The sequence below is a fragment of the Homarus americanus genome, unplaced genomic scaffold, assembly GCF_018991925.1.
Source record: "Homarus americanus isolate GMGI-L3 unplaced genomic scaffold, GMGI_Hamer_2.0 scaffold11150, whole genome shotgun sequence".
Classification (NCBI taxonomy): domain Eukaryota; kingdom Metazoa; phylum Arthropoda; class Malacostraca; order Decapoda; family Nephropidae; genus Homarus; species Homarus americanus.
The window spans coordinates 2,221,509-2,248,261 of NW_024720555.1; the positions used below are offsets into that span (position 1 = coordinate 2,221,509).

Below are 26,753 nucleotides of genomic sequence, written 5' to 3' on the forward strand. Positions count from 1 at the left end.
GAAAGGATAACATACATAGTTATAAGGAGCATGAGAGAGGCAAGAGTACTGTAATGTACCAAGAATGGATAACATGTTTATAAGTAAAGCATGAAAGGAAGATACAATACTGTAGGTATAAATAATTCCTTAATGAGAGGAGTATATGGTATCTGGCTAAGGTTAGAAACAGGGATTTCTTCCCTGTTACCTTGGAAAGGTGATAAGAATGGAGGCAAACAACACGGAAGAACAAATCTTTTAAACTATAAAATGGGAAGTGTACGTAAAAATTATTATTGACAAAAATACTGAAAAAACCGAGAGTACAATATTAAGGATGATGCAGTAAGTTAAAAAATATTAGGATCCAATTTGCTTCAAGGAACATGTGAGTTAAGTTTAGGAGAAAGGAAAGAATATCTGTGGCATTTCTGTCTTTGGAAAAGATATGTATATGATAAAAGAACTAATGGATAAACAATGTGTTAAGATCTTTAAGTGTTTTGGATAAACAGGAAACTGTATAAATCTGTACAGTGTGTAAATCATGAGATGGTCTGTTAAAGGATGAGGGACACTGGTTCCTATTGGAAGTTGAACTACAGTACACATAAAAGATGCATAATGTTGTCATGGTTAAATATTTCCATGGATGGTGCAGTAAGAGGTGAGAGCAAGAGTGATGGAGATGGGAGTATAAGATGTTTGGTGAAATCAGGATAGTAGAGGCACTGTAAATAGGATGCAAGACAACCGCTGTTTATATATGGCTACATATTAACACAAACTCTCACTCCATACAGTATTTGGGCATTCATTTATTCCCACTGCTACAATAGATGTGTTCTGCTATGGTACTCCCTCACAAAACTAGGCCACAAATATCCTTCTGATTTATCCATTGCTACATGTCTACAGCATTTCCTTTCATGTCTTTTTTAAAATAAGTGTACTATTGGGAGCTTCTTATCGGCACAACAAGTGCTTTTCATGAGTTAATATCAGCAGATGAGTCTAAAATAGCTATGTATTTTGGGAAAATCCAAAATGTTACTTCAGATGCCAGCAACTAATGCACAGGATCTGGCTTTCCCCAGAATGTTTACGTACGGTAACTAATATGTAACACACCTTAAGATAACAAGCGAGAGCACCTGCTGCTCTGTCTACTAAAATACAGTACAACAATAAGAAACCAATAAGATTAACTTTCCAGGTGTATGGAATGTAGTTAACTTGGCTGCTTTATGACTATACAATACAAAATGATGCATTGTATCTACAGTGTACAAATAAAATGTCTCAATAAAAGACCAAACTCTGAGTAAAGACTACAATTATGTTATTATCTAGTAAATTACTAACACACGGGACAGACCACGAACAACAAGAGTTAACACCCTCACCTATTTGACAACATGGATAATAAATAATCTATTCTAATTAACCTGATCGTCAAAGCTCCTGCAGCATTGTAATTGCTTAAAAAAATGTCCATCATTTGAACCTAAAGAGAAGTGAATCTGCTCTTAGACCAAATTTACTGATGAACAAATGTTATGTAAACCATGAATAATAAGCTACCTGAAGTTAAACTGTTTGACTGATAAGGAAAACAAATACAAATTTCCTTGTATTCACAGCCAGAGGGTATTCCATTTTCTTCGTATTCAAAACGTAAAAGTCATTAATGTAGTTATGGTACCGTAGTTATAAAAAAAATCAAACTTAAAGCAACAAACTCAGCCATTAGTCAAATATGTTGACAGAATGGTCAGTGTTGCAGAAACTTTACCAGGAAATATGTTGTATTGTAATTAGAAACCCAGTGCATATTATACGTACAAAAATACTGTAATCTTAAGCAATGCAGAGGAGGACCAGTCAAATCCAGACAACTGATAGTCAAAATTACCGAAGAAAAATATAAATACACATCCTGACAACAGCACAGGTGATAAGATTTTTAAGAAGGTTTCTGTTTAAAGAGTTAAACTAACACAGATACACGTGACATCACAATGCACGGAAGAGTACGGTAAATATACTCTAGCAACATTAAATGTCTTGATTTTCCGTCGCACATTCCACACCAAGACAAAAATATGAGAGATCCACTCACCTTCTCTGAGTCTCTTATTAGATGCTGGGACACTGGACGAGAGATCCATAACAGCAGTGGAGTTTTCTCCTCCACTTTCTCCCTCTATAGTCTCCTGAGCTACTCTATCCTCCTGCTCCTCCACAGCCTCCTCAGAGGTCAATGAACCATTGTTCACTGCACTCTGCTCACTTCCCTCTTCTTCCTCTTCATCACCTCGCCTGAAATTAAATAAAAACATGTTAGATATTTTCCATTCATATATTACTGATAATATCTATGAAAGCAAAAACACAATACAGTACCTATACTGTACTTAAAATTCTGAGATATCTAATTTTGTACACATTACAGATAAAGGTTTTTTTTAAATCCCAAGGGCTACAGTTCATGCAAACACTAACATTCTTGCCCAAGAGTAATTGCTTTAACTGAATTATTCTTATATAAATATTTAAGAAATTCATACAGCGTACTGTACCAATAAATATACATTGAACCTCGAACAGAACTCTACATACTGTACAAATAGATTACAATTTTCTGGAACACTGGTCTGACACCTGTGACCAAAATAATCATAAACAATACAAGTTATATTAAAAAATATTAGCAAGGTCTCACGAGATAATGCCCAAATGATGACTATGGGCAGTGAACAGTGGAGTTATTTCATATGATAATGGTGACATGAACAAAATTATAGTGACAACAACTCTACTCAACAATCACAGTAAAATGAGAAGAAATGAGAAAAAAGTGGAAGCTAAGATTCACTATACTGTACTGTATGTATAATGCAAATATAAACTGAGGATATACTGTAAGAGCAACAACAGTACAATATGTGTGGATACAGAACCTATGTCTTACACTGCTCTCCCTGAACCTGGCCTACCCCATACAACAGAGGCAGAGGATTAAAGATAACAGATGTACAGACAGATAAAAACCATAAAGTCTGAGAAAAAATAAAAAAATAAAAAATCTTTAACACACCACAATTACTGTCCTTTTCATTAGGAAATCAAACACACGAGCACCAAGTTTCCCAATACTGTACCAGTAAATGTTCCTTAATCAAACCAATACAATACAGTACATACTATTAAATTTATCTACAACTTCCAGTTCTTCCCCCTTTTAAACAATATAAAACAAATTCCTATCTACCTCCCTTATATATATATATATATATATATATATATATATATATATATATATATATATATATATATATATATATATATATATATATATATATATATATATATATATATATATATATACATATATATATATATATATATATATATATATATATATATATATATATATATATATATATATATATATATATATATATATATATATAAAAGCGTGGGGTGATCTGGTGAAATAGAGTCCTCAAGAAAGAGAGGAAAGGGTACCAGTAGGGGAGATAAGATACAAGAAATATATAGAGTAAGAGCAGGGGATTGAAAATACAGTACGTACAGTACAGTAGCTACACGCACAAATGTTTCAAGCACTATTCCCTTTACCCTCTACAGTACTTGCACACAACATGAATGATTTGCCTCCACAAGGATTATAAAACTTTACAGGTACTCCTCCACTTAGGACCACCACAGTCGTATAAAATGTTTTTTCAAATTACGTATTTTCGAGTCACGATTGCGCTGTGTACTGACAAAAAAAATTTTGTAGCTCCCTTTAAAATGGTTGGCAAGCATAAAAGTGAGAGTTCTCGTGGTGCTGAGAAGAAAAAGAGACCTTTTTTTTTTCTATGTATTAGTTTGGCATTTTCGACCGATTCGACTTACGACCTGGTCGTCGGTCCCTAACCCCGTCGAGGAATGACTGTATATCAAAATATTCAGTGCCGTCACTATGGCATACAAAACAACTTAAGTGTAAACAATTCAAAATCTAGTTCAGTTTAGTACTATACTCAGATTACCTAAATGTAAGGGGGGCAGACACCCAATATTTTCTTGTATTCGAGGGACAATAGGATAGTACGGTGGTGATAATTTCTACCCCCATGAAAAAATAAATTAAAACTGGTGTGCACAGCTATAGGGATGATCATACAATCTTCACACGAACTACAAAAGAATAGCATCTTTATAGACCTATTTAACAACACTGAACCAAATTTAGAGGAGTTATATTATGATAGTCCATTATCTCTTTAACGAGAGTGTACAGTACTTTATAACATGGAAAAAAATTGTTGCACTTAACACCTTCACTAAGGGAAGTCAATATTAACATTTTATTTAGCCAACACCAGATGATTTTATTCAACACAAGAGACTCTCAGTACTGTACACAAGTAGCTAATAATATCTCCATTAATCCATTCACTACAGGATGCCACTTTTAATATTCCATTTGGTTGTCACCAGACGATTTCATTCAGCACAGAGTATAATTGATTGTGGATGATGATAACATCCCCTCCTATACAACTGTACCTGCTCAACTAACAGCTCGAGGACAAGAAGTGGCCAAACTACAGCAAACTGTACTGTACTGTACCCCTCTTTTATTTTATTACAATGCAAAAGTTCAAAATGATCTTCAAGCAAACCAAAATGATAAGGAGATATAAACAGAATTACTCCTTAAGGATATTCACACACACACAAAAAAACATCCAGGTTCCCAAATGACTGTGGCAGACCCTATCTCGACCTGAACTTTTTTTCTAAACACGGCCTCAACTGGCCTTCACTCATTACTTCTCACTTATGTTTTGGTAATTATCATGACTATACAAAGATGATTCTGAGGTCTGAATATGGGCAGTTGGCTGGGGTCATCCATAAGCTCTCCCAACAACACCTATTTTTTAATATATTTACACTCTCAATTTTCCACTTGCATTACATTACTTATATAACTCAAATGCCTAGCCAAATTGACTTTCCATTCAACATACTTCATCACCCAATGACAACCATTATGTAATACTGTACTGTACCTACAGCACTCAAAAACCCCAAGCTTAAATCCTGTAGCTACAGTACCACCACCATTTGACCACAAACCCATAGTGTTCCTTCCATGTAATAACTTGTCCCATCCACAAACAAGAAACACACGACATGATCTACAGTACTGGAGCACAATCTTGTGCACCCTTGCATCCATTCCAAGTCATTCACTCACAGCATACTTTTTTCATATTCACAAAAAAAAAATAAATAAATAAAAATCTAAATACAGCACAGTACTGTTGTGTACTTTCTCTGGTATCATAAATATTCAGAATTACAGTTAAAGTATCTTCTCATCACTGTAAAATATGCCTTTCATCAGTCCAAATACACAAACACTGCTTTTTTCAAACTATATCACCATCCTCCTCCCATAAGTTCTATTGCATCCAATTATCCCCTGTTCTGTAAACCAATTCAGTATTGTATATAATGTAGTATACAGTAGTGTGTATGTGTTAGTCCTTATCATACTATCTCCATTACATTACCTCTTCATCCTACTTCAACAGACCTTACACTTTATTAAGCCTCCTTAGCCCTTTAACTCTCAAGTATTAAGGGGGGGGGGGGTGTATCATCTACAGTACAGGGACTCACCACATACTTTACAAGTATCGTTATCACTTTACATACAGTATACTGCACTGTACTTCCCCTCCAAGCTGGGGGGGGGGGACACACGGAGCAGCCATCCAAGGGTTTATAAGGTTAAATCATATAAAACTTAAATCTGTGTGAATATTTGTCTCTGAAATTAAGATAACAGCAATCGGTTCCAAAATAAATAATGTGATGTGCAACTGTCGAATTGCCAAAATCATATGACCAGTCATTCAGAAATAATTTTTTTAGTGTTAACAGGTTAGGATTAGAGCTTAGATTCATCAGGAACTGCATTGTTTATTATAACTTATTTTAGTTTAATGATCATTTTGGCTTTGTTAATACATACATACGGTACAGTACTAATAAATTATCATTAGATCCCAAAATACTGATAAATTTTATGTCATTTCTAACTCTCCTTCCTACTGTGAAAATAAGATATCTAACTCTCCTTCCTACTGTGAAAATAAGATATTTAATAATGATAGTTTAAGACAAAAGCTTTCCAATTCTTGTCTGTTTATGTCATGCCATTAGTTCATCAATAGAGGTACAGTACTTTAAAAAGCATATGTGCTGCCACCTGCTGAGATACAAACTACACTTACAGGAGGAGAAAATGAAGCTGCCGTATGATGACAGTGAATTTCAAAATAACTTATTTTTTGCTTAAATTAATTCAGAAAATATATTCAACCTGTTCAGATATAAAGTAACACTGAAAATACCCCCTGAGCAAAAGGTGGACCAGATAAGTAATGCTAAATTGATTTAAAACGATGGTTCACACATCTAATTTGAGCATTTTGCCCATAACTCACATATAGAGCAAACACTCACTAATTACTGTATACTGGTATTTTATTGCTACCTTTCATGGTTACAATCTACTCGACATTCGAATAGGAATTAATTTCCCTCCTTGCCTCTTTGTTTGCAACCACACACTACTGTACACTTCTTGCCAAGTTTCCTAGCTATGAATCACTTTTAAGAAGTTTTCTTTTTTACTACAGTATATTCTAAAATTATCTCACATACTTTCCTGGTTCAGTGGTTGAATAGCCAGATTACCCTACTCATCAAGTTATAAAGACCCCATAAGTAAAATAAACCATGAATATGAATCTGCATATATCTTTCAATTAATATAATAATCTCATTATGAAGCATAAATCACCAAATAGTAATACTTTGATAGAATTTCAAGTGAATTAAACAGAAGCATCAATGAACTGTATACAGTACATATAACATCTTTAAAAAATATTACAGATCGGTAGCTGGAATAATTGGAAAGTTGGTATTAATGGCACTTGCAGTAACCATCTCATTCATGGTGGATGTTTTGTTGAATACCAAGATTTCCAAGGAAAATCTGTACTGTACACATAAATACACATACAGTATTGCATCTATTTGTACAGTACATTCAACTTAAAAATGCCAATACAGCTTAGGACACACTTTATCACAATTTGTTTGGATGGTAATAAATGCATTCATTAGTATAGATAATAAGAGCCAAAGAACATGTGGTTTATCAGTTGTCTATAGTATTTTACTGGTACCTGTACTGTATTTCCACCTTTCTAATTCACTGCAAAACTGTCATAACTTTTAAAGGTTGCTACTGTACCATGAATCCTTGTAAGCATTGGTCAGGTTTTTATAAGGAGTTTAGCTTGGCTTGAGTTGATGTAAAACTGTAAGCTAGACAGAAAACAAGGAAGGGGAGGAGGTTTACTTTCCTTGTCATCAGAAAGGAGTGTGCATTGTCGGGGCTTCCCAACACTGATCCTGCCATGGCCAGTCTGATAGCCAACGTTGCACCCCACCACAAACCATCAGCTGACCAGTACCTATGGTAATTAAGCTGACTGCCTCACCTGATAACTACAGTAATTTTCTACACAAGGAACCTTTTCTCACCACATTTCTCTGCACCAGTGTGGTTTTGTAAAGGATCTATGTACCAGGTAACAATTATCTTCACCACTAAGTAGGATTATAAAGTGCACCCCGTCATAAGTACCAATTAATTCTCTACACCACATAATTATTACTGGTACTGTACCCTAAAAATGATGATGCTCTTCCAAGTGATAATTAAATCTATACATCAGTAAATGGATTCATAATAAAAATCCAAATACAGTACAGTAAATAGACAATAAAAGTCCAAACCTCATTACCCATAATGCCGATTGCCAAACTTAACGTGTCAAGGGAATTTTATGAACAACCATAAATTGATAAAGCCTTAAATAAAAAACATAGGATAACCTTAGTATTTACAGGTTTATTATATTACTGTATACAGTAGTAGTGTACTGTACTACTATAGAGCATTTGTACTTATAAAAACAAAAGATGGCAGCATTAGGGCAAGCCCTATAATGACTTGTATCACGAGCTGACGAGTATCATTCTCAATGCCATCTGCAGTACATCCAGCTGAAAACCTGACTCAAGAGCTGGATAAATGAAGGCAGCTGCATGTAGTGCCAGCCAAACTACCCCCAAAAGTTATGTATTCAGTACAGTGTTATGTACCAATACACAGCGACATATACTAAAGAATCCATCTACCAACATTACCAAAGCGCTAAAACTAATAAATATAGCATATTTCTGACAAGATATTCAATGGATCATCAAGGCTTCCTACATAATACAGTACAGTGTAAGAAAATGAAAATTGACAAAACAATCCTAACCGAATGAAGAACGTACAGTACATTACAGTAGCTACAGCCAATTAGCTACATTTTAAAGTTAGTTGTGCTTGGTTTAATAAATAAAGATGAGTCATTTCCTGTTATGTTTACTGTACTCTTCATATTAAGTAAAAACTAAATGTTAATTGTGTCCCTTTTTGTAATTAAGTGTCAATCCCATAGAAATTGTACAGTACTGTATATTATGTATGATTCTGTTGGTCTCCTTCATAACTACTGTACCACACTAAACTTAATATGCCACAGCAGACACTAAACAACTGCTACCCAGTAAATCATATTGCTCAATGAAAGTGTGGGGGAGCCAAGTTAAACAAAGAACTGAAAGGAAGTGGTGCAACTGAATACTTGAGAACACACTCCCTTATTAGTACTGTGTATACTTAAAATATAAGTACAGTACTACAAATAATCGATATGAAACCCAGAAGTTACAGTTCCATATTCATTAACTTCTGTCAATATACATGTACTACAAGAAACCAAACCAACTGAGTTTTTCATAAATACATAAACTTAACCTTTATCCCACAACCTGACATCATCCCCAAAACAAGTCACAAATTTCATTCTTTTCATTCACTCACCCAGTCACCCCCCCCCCTTCTTGCTCTCCTACTAACCACTTATGAATTTGGATGTTAAACCTTTAATCAACATTTCAATTCTATATGTCCACACAGCCTAGACAAACCTAACATTTTATTTGCTGATGACAGACAATTTTATTCAGTTCAGAGAGTTAAGCTATAGTTTGGCAACACTCTTATTCTTATTGATCTTAGTTTGGTGGTTGAAAAAACACCTGTTGCCAAGTTGAATTTAGAGAGTTTGACCTTCAGAATTAACAAAAATCGATTTCCTAATCTCCCATCATAACACAATAATCTGAGCCAAATTCCTCATCATATAGCTTTTTCTACATTTTTTTATACCAAAGAAAGCAATTACTGTACAATAGCACATATACTTTTTTATTATTTCTCTAAGGGTTTAACAACAAGGACAGTACCATTTACCTAATTTCTATACTAGTCTGGCTGTGCATGTCATAATTCATTGAAACTCAAATTAATACAGTACTATACTGTAATGTCTTATATTGTGTACTTAGCATTACAGGCAAGGCCAAACTAAATTTTAAACAAAGCAATCTGAAATGACATAGTACAGTACCTTGCCACAGCTGCAAAATTGCCACTGGAACAGGAAACACCGCACTTGTGACATCATTTCACTGTTTACTCACATTTTTATTTCATGAACTAATGAAGGATTACACAAGTGTCTTCATACCAATTATGACCTAACAAAGTCCATTTTTTGTATGTGGTACCCCCAAGGAGATCGCCACAGTTAATTCCTAAAGTAGGTTTAATTTGTGATATTTTGCCATTTTGATGTGTCATTTTTGTCAGAAAAATTTTCATCTTCAACATCAATGAAAATTTTGACGTTGCTCATCTAGAAATCTCATGCAAAAAGTCCCATTCCTCCTACAATGCTTTGTTCCATAGTTATCAAGAAAAACATGATTTTCTACACTCTAAGACATGACCTCGATAAAAATGTTCAGTCTTATTGCACATCCAACACTGTTCATCCATGATGTTTGATTAGATTTAGTGCTGATGAGGATGAGATATGCTTCATTATATTATTGATGGTGCAAAACAAACACACACACACAGAGGCCATTCCAACACAGTACAGTACTTCACAAAACCCCTCCAAAAAACGAGGTAAGTAAACTGAATAATAGCCTAATATTTTTCCTGTATAGTATAGAACATTAATGTACATGTATTCCGGAATATTTCTTCCAGGACCTGATACAAATTTCATCACACAAATATTTAATGTAAAATACTGTATGTACTTCAAAAAAATTTTTATTCATCACAGGTGTGTTACTACAGAACAGATGCAGCAGCACCCTATACATGCTTACAGCTGCAAATAACAAAATGTTGCCTGTCATGTGAATTATATGTGGAAGAAGTACAGTAAAATATATAAGGACCCAAAGATCGCAAAATCATGTTACCAAGAGACACAAGTTGATAAATATGAATAGTAGCTACTAGAAGAGATGGTATAGTTCAGTAGCATCACCTAAATGGTACACATCATACCATTAAAAAAGTTAACCATTCCATTTGCCTCAACCATGGGATGAGAACTAAAAGATGGCCAAGTGGCACTATTTCTTCTCTCCCATCCTACTGTGCCTTAGTTGTTTATGTACAGTACAACAGTTTGTCAGATGTGGTACACTTTGGTGCAGCTAAAGAAAATGTAAACTAACTGTGTTAATGATAATAAAAGCAGCTGATAATATTCTAAACCATGTTCATGGACTTATTCTTTACATTCTCATGGATTTACTCTGTACAGTACTGTAGAGTATTTACTTTGGTGTACCTGTACAGTAGGGTGGTCCAAAAATTAAAAGTTGGAATTTTAATTTAGACACATGTCGCCCCAAACATGTCTTCAGACAAAATTTCAGTTCCTTTTCTCAATAATTCAGGGGTCCTGCATTTCATGAGCAGTGAGGGTAAACTGCTCTCTGAAGAGGAAGATCTTAAGAGCATAAATGGCATTTGCCATCCATCTGGTTTGGTGGAAGACCCCAGGTGCCCTGGTCTTCACACCTCCCTCTGGAATTTCCCCCAAGAAGGTGTATGACAGGACAATGAGTTCCTTGTAATCGTCCCTGAGGTGAGCTAGAATTTTTATGACTAAAATAACTAAAAGTTTTGTGAGACCCCTAAACATCATCCAATTTTCTTAAAATTTTATACAAAGCGAGTGTACATGAAGTGCAACGAGGGCACCACGTGTTAGCTTGGTTCAGACAACATTCAAATTTTCACCCTATTATTTGGATCACCCTACTGTATCATACTACAAATAACTGAATTGTAGCACAAGTATCTGCTAATATTATAAAGAATGCTTATAGACTTAAATATTCAAATACTTTTACTTGTAATCTAAGGTTGCATCAGACAGCATATGAGCTTAATTGCAGTTATGGATTTCTATTATATACGTTTTTTTGGCCCTAGAACATTTCTCCTTAGATACAGCAAAGTCTCACTTAACCCGATGTCACGAATGACATAGAGCGAAGGGCAATATGATAGAGGTGTATAAATGGAAGTCAGGGCTAAGCAAAGGGGATATAACAAAGGTTCTCAAACTATCCAACCAGGAGCGAACTCATAACAATGGTTTTAAATTAGACAAATTTAGATTTTGGTGCGAAATAGGTAAACATTGGTTTGGAAATAGAGTAGTGGATGAATGGAACAAGTTACCAAACATCATTATTGACTCGAATATGATAGATAGCTTCAAACATAGGTTGGATGGATATATGAGCAATAGGGGTTGGGTGTAAATGGGACTGCCCAGTATGGGCCAATAGGCCTGCTGCAGTTTCCTCCATTCTTATGTTCTTAAGTTTGAGATACAATTCTGTATGTGTATTTTCCCCAGGTGTTCCCTTTTTATCTAGTGGGGGAGAGTTCATCATACTGATTTGCTTATATGTGACCCCAAAGCATGCTGTAAGTTGGTTCTCTACTGTGTTCTGTAGTGATACAGCATCGTACTGTGTGTAGGAAATAGAGTACTAAACCATACCAAAAATACTGTACCACCCAAGTCTTCAAGGAGGAAAATTCAGAAGAAAAGCATGTTGAGACTGAAAGAAAAGCTTGATACAGTATATTGGGTTAGGCATGAGTGTGATGACATGCATAAATGACTTCAAATGTAATTAGGGTGAACTACAACAGCTTCTCATGATGAGTATAGTATGTACAACCTTCTACTATACTGTACAGTACTCGACTAATCTTTCATTCCATCTTTACTGTATAAAAGATGTAATGTATTGTGTAACAATATACTGTACAAAAGAAAGTATTGTACTGTACAGTATAATAGGTTTATTATACTTTCTTTCTTCACTTTCTACTTTCTTTATCTAATGGCACAACTTTCTAAATATTATTAGCTACACCTCAACTAAGTTAACTTATATCCTGTACTGGTACAGTATATGATAACATTTGCTGTTTCACTTACTAAAATTATAAATACAAACTTAACCTAACTTGGCTTTACCTAAATTAGGTTGTGATAGATGCTCTTCATTTTGGGCTGGTATTATGATTATCTAGGCTACACAATAACTATTCTTAAACATAGATCAGTTTCAAGTGAAGTGAAAAATATATACAGTACTATACTGTACTGTATCTAGTATATCCCACTATAGGGTATAGAGTATAACACACACATATAGGTCTAATAAAATATTGTATACAATACTGTACTGTATACATAAAATATTTAGTGATCCAGCTCACCCAATTCCATAAAAAATGAGTTAGTTATGAATACAGTAACTGTTCATTCCAAGAGCATAGAGAGATGCTATACTATACATTGAGAGAATGAAGTATACTGTAAAGTATCTTCCCAGCTTTGGCCAAGTATAATGAAACCTGACTACCCAACACAGGATGGTGTCACTGACAAACCCCTTTCCAAGGTCCCACAGGCCTACTAACTGATTATGGCCTCCACACGTGTGTCAAATGGCCTAACTATTCTGTGATGTATTCCATCAAAACCCCGGGAAGATGATTCATTCTCACTGTACACTTTTTTTTACCTTATTCAGAATTTTTATACAATGAATCAAAACCAACCAATATTAATTTGTTAGTGAACATTTCATACACCTGTACAGTACCTGTAGTGTATAATACAGAGTTGTCCAGTGCAAATTAAAGGAGTGAAGAAAGGCATATTAGTGAGATGTGATGACAAGGGATAAGTATCCTATTGAGAAATTAGAAGGGAAATAAGGAAAAGGGGTAAAAGAATACAAATGGGGAGCAGATGGGAGAAAGGATGTCACAGGGTTTAAAGAATACAAGCAGCTGCTCTGGAGGGAACTGAATAGTGTGAGAAATTTTAAGAGAATAAATGGTAATGGCAGTTAAAAATGAAAAGGGGGATGCTTGTAAAGGAGGGAGATGAGGAGACTATTTTGAGCAGCTGCTGGATTTAACAGATCCAAGAGAGGTGGAGCTTTTCTGTATGGGATGTGGAGGTACAAAAAGTATTAAGAAGAAAGAAGCAATCATAAGTAGTGGAGGAGGGAGTGAGACTGACTGTAAATAAGCTTAAGAGTGATAAGGCTCCTAGAGTGGATGGAATCACTGGAAATGCTGAGTCCAGGAGAGAAAAGTGACAGAATGGATGATAAATGTGTAGCTACCCAAAACATCATGTGTAATGTAGTGCCCTAGCATAAGAAAAAGGTGATAATGATGGAATACAAAATTATAATACATACTGTATATAGTACAGCACAGTAAAAGCATCCTGTATATACCTGTACTCATTATTCATGTGTTCAGTATTCAGATTTTTTATATTATGTACAGGGTGTATTTGAAAAAAATTATCTGCATGGCCATTCACTGTTCATGGATTCTAATAAAAAAAAATTCAGGGCACCACACAGTACAGTACAAAAATACAGCATCATAAAATCCATACAGTACTGTATATATAAACAAAATAGTAACCAAGTTGAGCTAGCATGAGCCAAGACACTGATAAGGATAATACCGATACATACCAGTCTATTCCCAAACCAGTGTTTTCCCATTTCATGCCTAAACCTAAATTTGACCAATTTAAAACTATTGCTACATGTTCACTCCTGATTAGATACTGTATACAGTTTAAATACCATTATTATAGCACCTATGTTTGACAATGACTTCCATTTGTACACCGCAATCATATCACCCCTCAATCTACGGTACTGTGCAGATATTTCAATGTCACCATACTCAAGGCTCCTAATGCCCACTATTTGCTTTGGCATCCTCCTCTGAATGCTCTCTTAGGGATTCAATATTCATCTGTAGTACGGTGACCAGAACTGAGCTGCATAGTCCAATTGAGGTCTCGGATACACGAGATATATTTTTAGGATAACCTTGTTACTCTTATAACCAATATTCCTTGGCCTTGTTTCGAGCATAGAAAATAAATAAATAAATAAATAAATAAATAAATAAATAAATAAATAAATATATATATATATATATATATATATATATATATATATATATATATATATATATATATATATATATATATATATATATATATATATATATATATATATATATATATATATATATATATATATATATATATATATATATATATACACACACACATTATTGCCTTGGCGTAAGGTTCCCACTATCATTACCCCTAAATCTTTATCACAGTTGGATTTCTCAATTTCAAAGTTGTTCATCTGACAGTGAAGTACTTTACATTTTTCCACATTAAACTTCATCGGCCATTTTTCAGACCGCGAGAAAAGTTTGCTTAGACCTTCCTGCATTTTCCGGAGTCCTCATAAGATTTCATTACACGCCCTATTTTAGTGTCATCGGCAAATTTACTTATACTGCTGTCTATGCCTAAACTGTATGTATGTTGTTATTAATGTGTATAATAAATAGTAGTGGTTTAAGTACAAGGCCTTGGGGTACTCCACTCGTGACGTTACCCCAATTGGATCTAGGGCCATTAATGCTAACCCTCCAACTCTGTGAGCCTCCACATTACATAATAGTCTTTTCGTGGGGGACCCTGTTGAAGGCTTTGCTAAAGTCATGGTATATAAAATACATCATAATCTAGTCCATCATCAACTGACTCATAAACAGTTGAAAAGAATGTTAAAAGATTTGTCAGACATTATCGCCCACTGGTGAAGCCATACTGAGAATCATCAATAATTTTTTTCTCGAGGTGATTTCAAATTGAGTTTGTAGCTATTTCTTCAAGTTATTTTCCTACTGTAGATGTAAGACTGATTGATTGGACAATAGTTAGAGGATAGTGATCTATCTCCATTTGTGAAAATCGTTATCACATTTGCTATCTTCCAGGATCCTGGTACTGTACTACACCCGACTTAAATAACACGTTGAACTAGGGCAGTCGACTATTAATGGTGTTTAAAAGGAATCTGACCAGTGTCACTTTTTTGGTGAAAAGATGATGTTACACCAAACACATTCACTATATGAAGTGTTATTTCCTCTTCACATAAATGTATTGGTGAGCTATAGGTGAAAGTATATGTTGGGGTGGTTTCCAGGGGTCCTGGAACCTAACCTCATTTCCCCCCGTCTCTGTAGCTATTCATGGTATCGATACTCGTGACATTCTCCTTGAACATAACCTCCCTAATAGCAAGGTAAAGGTGTATACAGTATTGTATTTAAACCAGTAAATTGTATGTATGCAAAAGTAGTCATTTCCAAGGAACATTTTGGCAAAACAGAGCATATTAGGGAAAAGGTTAAGTAACCTTGGAAGAGGCAAAAGAAATGTAGATAATGTGCTTATATTAGGAAGCATGAGAAAAATTTGAGAGCTTGGAACTACTTTTGTTATTCACAGATTTAGAAAAAGAAAATGGTTAGTGTTGATATGAAAGGGACAAGGAAGGCAGACCATTAAAAATTTAAGATATAATTGGGAAAGTAAGAATGACATTCAAAGTTTCTGTAAGTGAGAAAAGCAATTTTAAGAGTAGGTCAAGAAAAGGGATACTGGTTTCCCAGTGAAAGTGAGTCTGCATCAAGGGTCTGTACCGTTGCCATGGATGTTCAATATATTCAAGGACAAATGATATGAGGTGAAAGCAAGAGGAATGGAAAGAGGAGCATATTTGGTCATAAGGAGGATGCAATGGGAGGAGTCTACTGTTCTTTACAGATGATACTGGCACAGTACAGCTTTTGACACAGTGAATCATCATCATCATCCGTTACTTCAGGATCTTTGGTCGTTTGGTGTCAGTGAGAATGGACTCTCACTGCTCGAGTCTTATCTGTCAGAGCAATCTCAATGTGTGATGGTTGGTGGAACCATTTCAGACCCAGTCCCTTTGCAGTTTTGAGTCCCACAGGGATCAGTTTTGAGACCACTTCTGTTTACAGTCTATGCATCTCTGCTGGATGCTCATGGTGTTGCCTACCATTTCTATGCAGATGATACACAGCTTTATTTGAAATTAATAAATTTCGAGGATACAGTACTGCTGAATGACGACAAAACCAAAATTATCGTCATCTAAGGAAATAGGAAGGGAGACAGCATAGATGGTTTTTGGGAAGCACAACTCAAGTTCTGTCGATTCTGTTTGTAATTTTGGAGTGTACCGTACTTCAACTCAAAACTGAATTTTAAAGACCACATATAAATTCACTTATTTTGTCTCAGGTTGATTTACTGTAACTCTTTATGGGTCTGCCTACCGAATTATCTACTGAAGAAAGTTCAGTGTTGAACAGAGTTGCCAGGCTAATTTTGCTCTTCCACCGAGGACTCCCACTACCCCATTCTTGATAAAATTACATTGGTTTCCAATTAAAGCTAGAGAAGAGTTCAAACTCTGTCTAATGACTAAGTTAGAAGAACTGGTGCTTTTTAAAAAGAACAGATCAGCGACCATTATTATAATTGAGAATGGAAGTGTGTGTAGTCTTCAAGAAGAACTTTATTACATATACGGTAGTTAGCAATTTTAAACAAGAGGGAAGAGATAAAAGTACAGAATGCAAACAGATAATAGATGTTAGCTTAAACAAAGAGAGGACAGAGAAAATGGGCATGTTCTGACACTCAGAAAAGAAGATAGAGTAGAGGAAGAAAAGAAAGTACTGTAATTGGTGCACTAACAAAGTAAGGAGAGGTAGACCGTGGTAAAGAATGCAGAGTGGAGATGCATGGAGGAATTATTGAGCCAATAAAGTGAACCGCAGCCTCAAATAGAGATAAACAGATTGAAGCCGAAGAAAGAAAAATAAGGCGCTTGAGAACAATGTCATGTGAATAGCATGTAAAGAACATGAAATACAAATCTCAAAACAGAAGTATATAAGAGAGCAAATATCATGGGTTTGTGATAGTAGTATGGATATCCTCAGAGAATGAAAAATGGAAAGTTAGTACGGTAGTAACACTGTAAAATTCTGGAGGTGTATGGTAGGAGGGGAAAAGGGAAAACCTAAAAGATGGAAGGGTTAGATGAATTTCAGGAAGTACTGAAAATGAGAGGGATGAACATTCAGGATGCAGCAGAATGTTTGAATGATATAAAAGCATAGTCTAGTGTTGAGTGGTTCATGGAGTTGCCGCAGGAGAGTGATTATACAGTATAGCAATGCTCTTATATCAAGCCACTCTGTACTATGGCAGGAAAAGTCTTACAAAAGGGGAAAATATCTGTCAGATCTGAATAACACTTGTGCCTTTTACATTCATCACCTGCTCACATACTGTAGTTTAGGTCTCCCACCCCCAACTATGACTTCCTCAATCACAGTTTCTAATTCTCATGGCACATTAATCTAATTCTTGCAGTTTCTCAGTGAAGGTGAGTTTATGGGTCCTAAATGTAAGTGGGACTAATACATCAATTATCCATAAAACATAAGTAGATACAGTACTAGAGATGCCTGGACAAAATACCTTCAGCGAGGTTAGGGACAGGGAGGAGTCGAGCGCATCTCCTTTGTCACGGTACCAAACACTTTGCTGTGTAGGGAATGTGAAGCTTGTAAGAATACAATGATGTCAATTCTTATAAGTTTGTAATTAATATTTTCATCACATTTTATTCGATAACAATACTCACAGTACCACCATAAATGTAGACACCTACAAAATGTACTTTACAGCTAGAGAGGACAAAACACTGATTGTTTACTACTTGCAATGAACACTGGTACTCATTTTGATGGAGGGTTTTTATTTATTGATAGGTTCTTATAATGCATTTATCTAGGGTATTTTACACTGATAACATCACTTTCACGTGGCTATAAAGAGGTCACATTGCTTTTAGGGCATTACTATGTCCAATTACATGTACAGTAGGCCTTCGAGGGTAAAGTTTGGATAGTCCAACGACATATCCACTATTCCACCTAGTTATGATGCGCTCCCTAATTGTGGTTTTCTCAATTATGGTCTTGTAGAGGAATATATCCCCTGTGATTAGGGAAGGCAACCTGTACTGCCACTTCTTGCCACAATGGCATATTAAAGGTCAAGGCAATTAAAAAAGCATGAAACAAGATAGTGTTCTTTGAGCAGGGAACACTGCTCTGCTTAATCGCTCTACCAAGGACACCCTTTCCATTGATAATTAATAAAAAATTTCATCTCGGACACATACCAGTAAGTACAGGTGTACTTCCTAAATTAACAAAATCTGCATCAGAGACTGGTAAAGCAAAGTTTAAAAAAAATGGAAGGGGGAGAGGGGGGGGGGTTCATGTGTGTAACATATGCTGATAAGTGAATGAAAAAGGGTCAGGTTGGAAAGCCAGTTAATATGATGATGTATGCATATCCGGCACATACGTGTGTACAAATTTAAAAATACATTTATACAATAAAACATTTAAATACAGAATAGTATTACCATTTTTCATTCATCAAATTTTGTATCCATGGGTCACTGTTTCAAAGATGGAGGCAGAGAGGAAACATTACTGACATAAGTTACAAAATGGGATATGACTCATTACATAGATAAATAATCTTAACACCCACGGCCTGAGCTTAAAGAGCTGACATGCATGGCATTTCTAGTGAATTATTTAATATTTATATATTGTGGTAATTAGCCAGTTACTTTCAAAATAATCCGTCAATCATGCTTTTGTGGGCTAAGCTGATTCCTGAATCTTACTGAAGCCAATTTATGGGTCTATCTCTACCCTGAAGCTCAATCTGTGAGTGACAAAATTAGCTGGGTAATGAACTGATTAATCAAACTGTCATTACTTGCAGCCCACATGATGTCACATTCTCAGGGGCTCGGTTATCAAGTATGTTCAAAAGAAAGTTGTTATTTATTTGAAAACATTCACTAGTCCATGGGGATGAAAGAAACAACAACAAATTCCAATATTAGGAAATCCCCATAAAGGAATAACACAATACCTGCATCAGCCTATGAACTAGCAAAAGTATATTGGGTACGGTATGCGTTCTCAGCGCATTCTGCATAGCTACAGGTATCCATAAAATATTGCTGTTACAAGATACTGTTGATACTGTACCTGCCATGAGCAGCCCATGAGATAATAAATGCATTGTTATACAATAATTTAGGAAACATCTTTACATACCACTACAGTACAGTATACTAAGTTTATATTTAACTTCATCATGCAGTGTTTTCAATGGTAATCAGTATACCTTAGTTCAAAACAAACTGATGACTATATTGAACCAACAGTTGCAATAAATGCTGAGCAACTAAACTATACAGTAGATATAGTACCACACACTACTGTAGCAATGTAAAGTTTGATGTCTGCTTGTAAACTTCAACAAGAGTAATGTATAAATACCAAGTACAGTACTATACAGCGATTCTGATCATGCCACATCCAACAATATACAGTGTATCATGCAATACACTTACTCTTATGTACAGTATAGTACGTATCTACACCATATAAATGCGTGTTACCGTATAATTCTTATGCAATGCATTTCAATCAAATACAATAGTAAAGTAAAACCTCTATTTACTTTTACTTGAAGACAGCTCCAAAATTTAATTAAACTAATAATAGAAGCACAATGATTATTACACTCAATTTAAAAATGAAACACCAAAAACCTCAAGCAAAATGCTGCATCTCTACACATTCACAAGAACACTGACTCCGTTTTCTTTGAATTCTATAAAACCATGAAAAAAAATCAATATTACAGTATTTCAAATGATTAGAATTATTACACCAAGCTCATATGATATTCCAGATAAACAGCACCAACTCTTCTACATGAATCACATCCAACCAAAGAGGTTATCCCTGGTTAGGCCTTCAGAAACAAAGAAATCGTAAAAAAGAATGAAAATTCTAACAGATATACCGGTAATAATCTCCAAACTACAAACACAAATAAAAGTGGTATCATTCTTACCTGACACTGAGATCCATTGCAGAACAGTTGAAAGGGCACTACACTATAAAAGTTCTCATTCCTGGTGACTCCCAGAAAACTTTTCTAAATCAATATATTTCAAATCATTGTTCTTTTCATCACTGATCAGGGAAACTCACTTTCTATTTCCATAGCATCAACTATTCACTTTTCCTAAACACAGTCTGTCAACTGTGTAAAATAATAATAATATGCTAGATATTTGTACAGTGGAAGGTGGAATCTGATTTTCAATCCAAGAAACACATGACCTTCAAAGCCAATCAACTTGTGGCAAACATTGTACAATATCCAGCTAATTACAACCAGTAGCTTGGGTATGTTCTAAGTTCATATGAATGACACGTTATGTGAAACATTGTTCTTCAGCAACCACAGAACACGCCTTACTTTATTATACGTACATAACTTTCATACACAAGAGTACATACTGTAAACTTCAGTGCCTGCATCAATATCCCATTCAATATACAGTTTATTAGTATGGAAAGATTTCCATAAACATAAAATTCATTACCTTCCTGAGAGAGCATAACGTTTCTCCCGTGTGATCAAACATGAATGAAATTACATATACAAAAATTTTTCTTACTGACCCCCAAATAAGGTGATATTTCCACAATTTGATATATTTCCCTATGTTGGTGAAAGGTTTAGAAATAATAAGCAATGAAGAGTGGGGAGAGTCACCAATGGGAAGGGAGACAGAATGAATGGAAACATTAAAGGAGCAAGAGTGAGCGCACAGAATGTTAAGATGAAGAAAGGAGATAGAAAGACATACAGCTAACTACACTAACTAACAACCCCATTTATATGTAGGTAAAGGTAAAACCGTTTCAGTGGAGTATGGTAGGTCTGCTGACTACAGATGGCTTATGCTATCAGTAATAAAACATTAACAATAACTTCTATTATAGTGATGAAGCTGGTGATGACAGTGTGAGAAAGAGATATACTGTATCTGTAGTAGTTTTAGTGGCGACAAATATAAATACAGTAATAATATGGTAAGACATGAACCTATTAAAATTCCATTAATGAAACATTGACTCAGGAATAATTACTACACACGGCAAACAATGCAAATTAACTCCACAATAATATATAATAATATGCTTATTAGTAATCAATAGAAAAAACAATACTCTTCCACCCACCCCAGCTAGACAAAACCATTCCTCCAGAGTCATGTGCTTAAAATTCCTTGGCAAGGAATTTAACAAATAGAAGTAGAACGGTCCAAATTATTTACTCGATAAAGAGACATTCGACAGCACTACATTACTTAATATATGCGTAATCAGGTTATAAATTGACCAACCTTTAAAGACAACTGATAGCCTATGGTAAAAGTGAAGAACTGGTTTGTTCGGGGACTCTTTTAGAAATGAATTGATCCAAAATCTAATCAAACAGAAAATAAAGCAGATTGTTAAGCACAGAGGACTCATTTGAGCTATCAGTGTATCAACAAATTTTATAACATCTTTTTGGTGGAAATACAGTACAGTGCATTAATAAAAACATACCTGTACCTAATTTTAAAGTTATTATCAAATCATTTACCGTGCTCTACTTTGTTCACAAATATAGTTATTTTACTGAATAGCTAAAGAAGATATAAATTAATTATATACTGTACAGTAAAGCATGGGAAAATTATAAATTCATATGGTATAAGTGAACGATTCATCATTTTTGTAATTAGACTGGATAATGATGTAGCATTCTACTTATACTGTATACTGTACTGGTTTTTTTTCTTCAGCTTATTAACTGAAGATGAAAAAACATTACAATAGTTTATGCATTTATCCATTTTCTGTTAAATACGATTTTACTGTACTTGGTATCTGATAAAAGTGTATATATTCAAAGTTACCAAATTACTCTTTAACACTGTATAAAAAAAACTTAGTGGTTCAAAATTTTGTTTCATCAGACTTGACAAACTGTACCATTAACATGTGCAAACTAAACTTCATACAAAACCAGCTTGATATTTAGAGTTTTCTCCTAAAAATTTTGCTCAAAAGACATGCCATCCAGAAACAACAACAACTCATGCTGCAGATGAGAGAAACCCCAGGAGCAATTGTCCGCGCTCCCACCGAGAGGAGTATTGATCCAGTCAGCTAGCCAATAAAAGTTTCCGGTACTGTTTTTTCATCTGCTGTATCTCAAACTACTGCATTCCATTTACTTGACTTACCAAATGAGTAAAGTAGTGCCTCCCAATCTACAAAACTGAAACTAATTAGGAAATAATTTATTTAAGGGTCTCCATCAACCATTCAGCACAAGTAAGATACCATAAGATCAATGGAAGGCTTCCCGACGGTGGGGACGGAATCTTTCAACTCTCAATATTATTTCCTAGAACCTGTAAACCTTCCTGTCATGCTGAAATTCTTTAAAAATGCAGCCAATACTTTAAGTGAGAACAGCATGAAATGTAATAGTGGGTACAACTAAATCCCCCAAGTAGCTCCACAACTTTAGACTAACAGTTTGTTCTCAAGCCAAGCAAATTGTCAACAGCACGACTTCAATTAATCTGCATATATAAACCCCTTGAAAAGGATACGGAAGTACTTTTAAGCAATTCCTTCCAAGACATGTAGAGGGCAAATAATCTTTAAAAAATTAACCGAACAAAATTAATGCCAGTTCTACAATGGACTGCAGTGCAATTAATAAGAGAGCAACATTTTTGCATACCTATTATGACTCATTAATTCAAGCTTTGATCAGAAATTTTGCTTTATTCTGTATTTCTCAAAGGGACTGTAATACTTTCTAGATTTTTAAGTTACTTAAAAAATTAACTTCAAAACCATCACTCCTATGGTCTTCAAGATATTGAGGCATATCATTTTGCAATTAATACAAAAATATTTCTAAAGTACAGTACATACTGTGTAAGTATGAAGTACTAGCCTCACTCTGATAGTCTACCAAACATGAATTTCATTACAAGTATGAATTATAAAGGCTTTACTATCTGACACCTGAAAAAATTTTCTGGTGATAAAGAATTAATAATCAGTTTCAGTCAATTAGAAATATTTAAGACAGCCACCACTTTACTACCATCTACTGTAATGTACTCATGTGTGCATTTTAAAGTAAGATAACAAATTTATTTAAATTAGATTATCATTTTGTTTCTCACATAATATATTCATGCAACCTTAGCTACAAACTTAAAAGACAGTTACAATAATATTCTGTAGTGGTTCAGTAACCTGTGACAAATAGGAACAAGAATCTAAACCTTTATCTGAAGGTAAGCATTTATCGTTCAAACCTAATCATTGTTAGGTATTGTTAAGTGTTTTTTTAATTGAGTTAGAACGATAAAGGCTTACCTTTAAAACTAACTTTGCATTCTTATTCCTCATTGAGTCGTTGGCTAAGAAGTCGCTGCCATAACTTTAATAAGAATGCCCATTTGATGAAAAAAGTTGTACTGGATATCTGTCAAATAAATGGATCAGTATCAGAAGTTATCAATACGAATATAAGTATTCACAGAAACCAACATTTTGCAAAAATTACTCATACCATGAAATATTTACTAATCATAAAAATTTGGTAATATATTTTAGCTTCGCTCCTCAACTTGTAAATAACCTTCATCAGCAGGTATCATTCAATACAATATTCAATGTAACAGCACAAACCCCAGTAAAATGCTATGACCAGGATGTAAATATATGACAAACCACAAACACTTTTGTAAAGTTATTACTTGACAACAGATGAAAACATATTCAAAACATTCACATGCTGTTTGACAACACTGAAAACATTCACTCAACAATGAAGAGTACTTCACACGGGGCACCATATTTCACTCAACAGCTGTTTCATCTGAATGACTAGAAAAGGCATTATAATACATCAAATTCAACTCGAAGTGTAGGTTTGTAAAGTACAATAATATGGAATTCCATAATGCACATGTTTGTTTTGGGAAACAAAGGTTACACATGCATAACAAAACTAAGAAATGTTCACCGCCAGTCACTTCAAAAATATTGTCTTTTCGACTATTCAATTCCTTGAGTAATCATAACACACTCACAAAGCTATACAGCATGCCAAATCCCTTGGCAAAGCCAAGACCCGTACACAACACACCGAATCCCTAGTTCACACAACGCAAACTTTCTCCACACACTAAAACAAAAAAAAACAAAAAAAACCTAAGCTGTACACGGCAACACTGTGTGCTCCAGATTTCTTTTCACGACTTCCTTTCTTATTTCAGGTCACCACTATAACACTTATCACCATTCGGTCACTGAATATATACTTGGCGGCGATAATAATAAAATAACTTCCATTATCGTCACTTTCCTTAATGAGAACCAAGTTGATAACGCTTCGGGAAAAAATACAAAAAAATAAACAAACAAATCACTGGCACTATAAACCCCTACAAGTATTGACCACCATCAGTTCATCATCCGACGTGGTTAAATATGTAAGGGTGTGGAGAGCATTACAGAAGCACAGGATAGCTTGGTGACAAAGCGGGTGTGTAAAAAGGGCGAGCGTCTTCCCCGGCATGTAGCTTCACCCGCGCGAGGTTGACTGACCAGAGCATCTCCCCCTTACCCCCCACCACTCACAGACACCTATTACCTATTCCTGGCTACCACGTTTTTCCTCACTACTCGCATTTACTTATCCCATCTCTCTATTTATTTAATGAATCCATAATATTCGAAGGTTGTAATGTGATGAAAAATAATAGATATAAATCAATAAGTCATTATATAAATGTCAAAAGAGGAAGCGGAAATATAGTGACCTCCCCGTGAGCAACACTCGGCCCCTCACCCCCGCCCCTCCTGCAAGCGTCACCCAAAATCACTTTTCAAGACAAACTCAGACTCCTCTCTCACCACTTCCTTCATTTCTTCACTTATTTCCGGCTCTAAAACACTTATCATTATTCACTATAACACTTTAGAACATCTACTTACGTGTTATTAGCTCAATATTTTCTTTTATTTCCACTTTAAGATCTTTGCCCCTCAAGTACACACAACAAACTCATTAACAGTATCATGACAGACTTCGTAATGGCGGAAAGACTCCCAGCGTTATCACATATATCTCTTCATATTCACTTCTCTACGCGTTCTATATATCCGTTATATTCTTAATAATCACAGTTATATTTTTCACATTAAAATTATTTGTTTATTTAAGTAAAAAAAGTTATTATTATGCACTTCCGGACCATTAAAAAATCTCTGGAACATCCATCAGCTGGCGTCCCATCAGGCCTTGCGTCCTTTGTCGGCCGGTAAACTCTTTCTAGACACCACCTCACTTTCCGTCGTTTTTCTCGTCTTCCGTCCACTTTCGTTATCTATTTTACTCACTACAGCAATATTCGACTCACAAGCTTTGCTACGACACCCCACATGATAGGGTTCACTTGAGATGGTGACACAGTGTGGGGGTCAATCGTTCAAGGACTGAATTTGTGCCAACAACCATATCGATTCTATTTCACAACAAACAGAAACGTAAACTGTTCCTTGGTAGGGTCACGGGAGATATTTCCACTTCACGCGCCACACACGACTCTAAAACTTCCACCACAACCTCCACCACACCTTCCACTGCACAAAATCCAACGGAGTAACACCTCACGCCAGCCAAGCAGCGTACATGTGGCAAAAATTAGGAGATAATCCGGAGCGCGCCCACGACCAACATGGCGCCTTGTCTCCGGTTAATGGCTACGGGGCCGCCCCGCTGGACGCACGGACTCCCGCGCACACCCGCCCCCACCATTCACACCCATTACATTCCCATTACTTACAATATATTTTTTGTATTTATCATATTTGTCCTTCCCTTGTTTTCGTATCATTCACTTCGGCATGTCATTTTCAAGCATGTTTATTTGTATCCCATTAACATTGACACATTGTCGCGGTGTCATATGCCTCTTAAGTGGTCAATTAATATTTGTCTTAACCCAATATTGAAAATGAATGAAAGTTCAATACCCTCTAGTTCCCCTGTGCTAACCCCAAGTTGGTCACAGCGTGGAACCCAACCATCGCTCCACGGAACATGTATTGCCTCACCGATGTGCTCCTATCATGTTGTCGGCCACGTACCGCGCTCAAGTGACATCACCTACTTATAAAACTAACATCATAAATTACCCTCACA

At 35.3% G+C, this 26,753-nt stretch overlaps 1 protein-coding gene across 18 annotated transcripts in view; it reads right to left on the reverse strand.

Moving 5' to 3' along the window:
- The window catches only part of LOC121860612 (transcriptional repressor p66-alpha-like), a 60,952-nt gene extending 34,627 nt beyond the window's left edge, over nucleotides 1-26,325 (reverse strand). For 5 of the 18 annotated variants that reach the window (XM_042357831.1, XM_042357827.1, XM_042357837.1 and 2 more), the window contains exons 1-3: nucleotides 26,186-26,313; nucleotides 20,523-20,714; nucleotides 2,105-2,304 (exon numbers count right to left, since the gene is read on the reverse strand). In XM_042357831.1, the coding sequence (XP_042213765.1) occupies nucleotides 2,105-2,304; nucleotides 20,523-20,539 (217 nt within the window). In that variant the 5' untranslated portion in view covers nucleotides 20,540-20,714; nucleotides 26,186-26,313. The other 13 variants (XM_042357833.1, XM_042357830.1, XM_042357832.1 and 10 more) reach the window with 10 other exon arrangements.
- Nucleotides 26,326-26,753: the final 428 nt, after the last annotated feature.